Here is a 2,760-nt window from a genome sequence, read left to right on the forward strand (position 1 = left end):
ATCCGCACCGGGGACACGCACCGGGACCGGGCACACGCACCGGGGACAAGCACCGGGGACACGCACCGGGACCGGGCACCGAGGACATGCACGAGGACCGGGGACACGCACTAGGACTGGGCACCCGCACCGGGGACGTGCACCGAGGACTGGGCATCTGCGCCGGGGATATGCACTGGGGACAAACAGGGGACTGGGCACACACACTGGGGACCTGTACTGGGACTGGGTGCCCGCACCGGGGCCAGGCACCCATGCTGGGCACAGGCACTGGGAACATGCACAGGGGACCAGGCATCTTCACTGGGACATGCATGGGGGACTGGGGACATGTAGGGGAGCAGGCATCTGCACCAGGGACCTGTACTGGGACTGGGCACCTGCACTGGGGACAAGCATCCACACCAGGGACACACACGGGGGACTGGGGACATACACTGAGGACGTGTAGGGGACTGGGCATCTGCACCGGGGCTGGGGACCCCCACCAGGGACAAGGGCTGGGGACCCACACCAGGGACACACACTGGGCCCACACACTGGTGCCCTGCACTGGGGACCCACACTGGTGCCCGGCACTGGGGACCCACACCGGGGACCGGCACCCACACCCAGCACCCATATTGGGGTGCTGCTGTGGGTGCCCACCCTGGGATGGGGGGCACCAGTCACAGGTACACCCACACCCAGCACAAGGCCAGGACCCGCACCCACATCAGAGACCAGCACCGGGGACCCCCACGGACACCAGGCACCCAGCACCCACACTGGGAGCCTGCACCCAGCACAGGATGGGGCAGTAGCACCCACAGGTGGCCCAGGCCTGGGACAGGGGTGCACAGGCATGTCAGAGGGGCGAGCGTGTGCGTGCTCACACACACACAGGGGGTGGAATGTCCCCCCCATGGGGGGCTGCCACCCGGGTTCGCCAGCCTGGCTGGGGACACACACGTTGTCCTCCTTAGGGCATGTGGTTCCCACAACCCCGTGGGGAAACTGAGGCATGGGAGGTGGCAGGAGGCCCTGAGCCACGGGGACACCCCCGTGTCTGCCCCGCTCACCCCCATCACCACCCCCTCAGCCCCAGGGGCTCGCAGCTCTGCTTGCTGAGGGCCAGATTTGGGGCCAGATCGGGGACGGAGGGGCTGTCACTCTGACCGCGCTTGCAGAGGGGACAGAACTGGGAAAGGGGGGGTGCGGGGTGTCACTCTGGCTGTGCCCATGGAGAGACAGATCTGAGGACAAATTTGGGGAGAGGGTTTTTTACTCTGGCCGTACCCATGGAGAGGGCAGATTTGGGGACAGAGGCGTTGCCACTGTGACCATGCCCAGGGAGGGACAGATCTGGGGACAGATCTTGGGACAGAGGGAATTTTGAGTGGGGCACCGAGCCCCGGCTGGGTCCCTGCCCCGAGCACCCACTCCCAGGACCGGGCAGGGGCTGAGCGGGGTCGAGCATGGGGACACCCACCCGTCCCCGTCCCCACGGTGGGGGACTCTGCTCCCCGTTGGCCCGTGTGGGCAGGAGCTATCCACTGCCCCATCCAGGCAATGAGCTGCACCCAGGTCTCCTGCCAGGAGCCAGGGTAAATAGGGCGGGGGGCTGATACCCTCTGCAGGGTGAGGGTGCCGGGGGGCTGCTCTGTGAGCCCCATCAGCACCCTTGGGACGCACCAGCAGCCTCTCCCCATTTCAGCATGCCCCACGCCTTGCTGGGAGCCAGGCTGAGCGGGCACAAGCTGTTCAGGGAGCCGACGGGGTCACAGAGGCAGTTCAGGGGGATCCAGAGCTGGGGACATCGGTGGGGACAGGTGGCAGGGCCCTGCAGACACTAATAGGCTGTAATTGCCCTGAGCAGCCCCATCTGGGCCCCCCCAGCCCTCCCCTGCCCCAGGAGCCTCATTTAAGTTCAGCTCTGAGCCCTGGGCCATGGCATGGGGACATGGACCTGGGGCAAGGACACGGCATGGGGACCTGGAGCTGGGACAGGAATATGGCATGGGCACATGGAGCCAGGGCAGGGACCTGGAGCTGGGACACAGTATGGGGACACAGTGCTGGGATGGAGACACAGCACTGGGATGGGGACACAGCATGGGGACCTGGAGCCAGGGCAGGGACATGGCAGGGGGACTGGGAGCTGGGCTGTGGCATGGGGACCTGGGACCGGGACAGAGGGACATGGCACCAGGATCTGAGGATCTCTGGAGGGATTCAAGCCATCAAGCAGGGGGTGGGCATGGGTGAGGGGACCCCAGGGCCGGCTGGGGGTCACTCAGGGGAGCCATGAGGACAAGGTCCTGTGCTGACTGAGGCTGGGTGCCGCATGCTCTGGGCTGGGGACAGCCTGGGACGGCCATCACAGAGCAGCAGGAGTGGGGCTGCCTCACTTTGGGGGATGAGACAGGGGACCCCAGTGCCTGCAGCCCCCCAGAGCCCCAGCCCCCAGGCTGCCAGGGGGGCCTGCTAAAGCCAGGCAGGATCCAGCCCGCCATGCCGGGTGGCCCCGAGCTGCTGTCCCCAGGGTCCCTCTGTGGGGAGGGGGTGCTGGGACCCTGTGATGGGTCGTGGATGTGGGCAGCGTCCCCAGGAATGTGCACACCCCCCCCAAAGTGGCCCCCAGGCCAGGGCTGGGGCGTCTTGCTAAGGACCGTAGGGGTGTTTGGGGGAGTAGGGTTCAGGACTGTGGAGGAGTTTGGGGGGGTCTAGGTCAGGGTTAGGGGTGGGTTGGGGGATCTGGTGTGTGGTCATGGGTGGCTT

At 66.7% G+C, this 2,760-nt stretch overlaps 1 protein-coding gene across 1 annotated transcript in view; it reads left to right on the forward strand.

Moving 5' to 3' along the window:
* The first annotated feature begins 2,493 nt into the window (after positions 1 to 2,493).
* The window catches only part of EMID1 (EMI domain containing 1), an 11,077-nt gene continuing 10,810 nt past the window's right edge, over positions 2,494 to 2,760 (forward strand). The window contains exon 1 of the mRNA XM_035898376.1: positions 2,494 to 2,573. Within this exon, the coding sequence (XP_035754269.1) occupies positions 2,494 to 2,573 (80 nt within the window). The remainder of the gene's footprint in view (positions 2,574 to 2,760) is intronic.

Source organism: Egretta garzetta, unplaced genomic scaffold (assembly GCF_000687185.1).
Source record: "Egretta garzetta isolate BGI_Z169 unplaced genomic scaffold, ASM68718v1 scaffold7, whole genome shotgun sequence".
NCBI classification, from domain to species: Eukaryota; Metazoa; Chordata; class Aves; order Pelecaniformes; family Ardeidae; genus Egretta; species Egretta garzetta.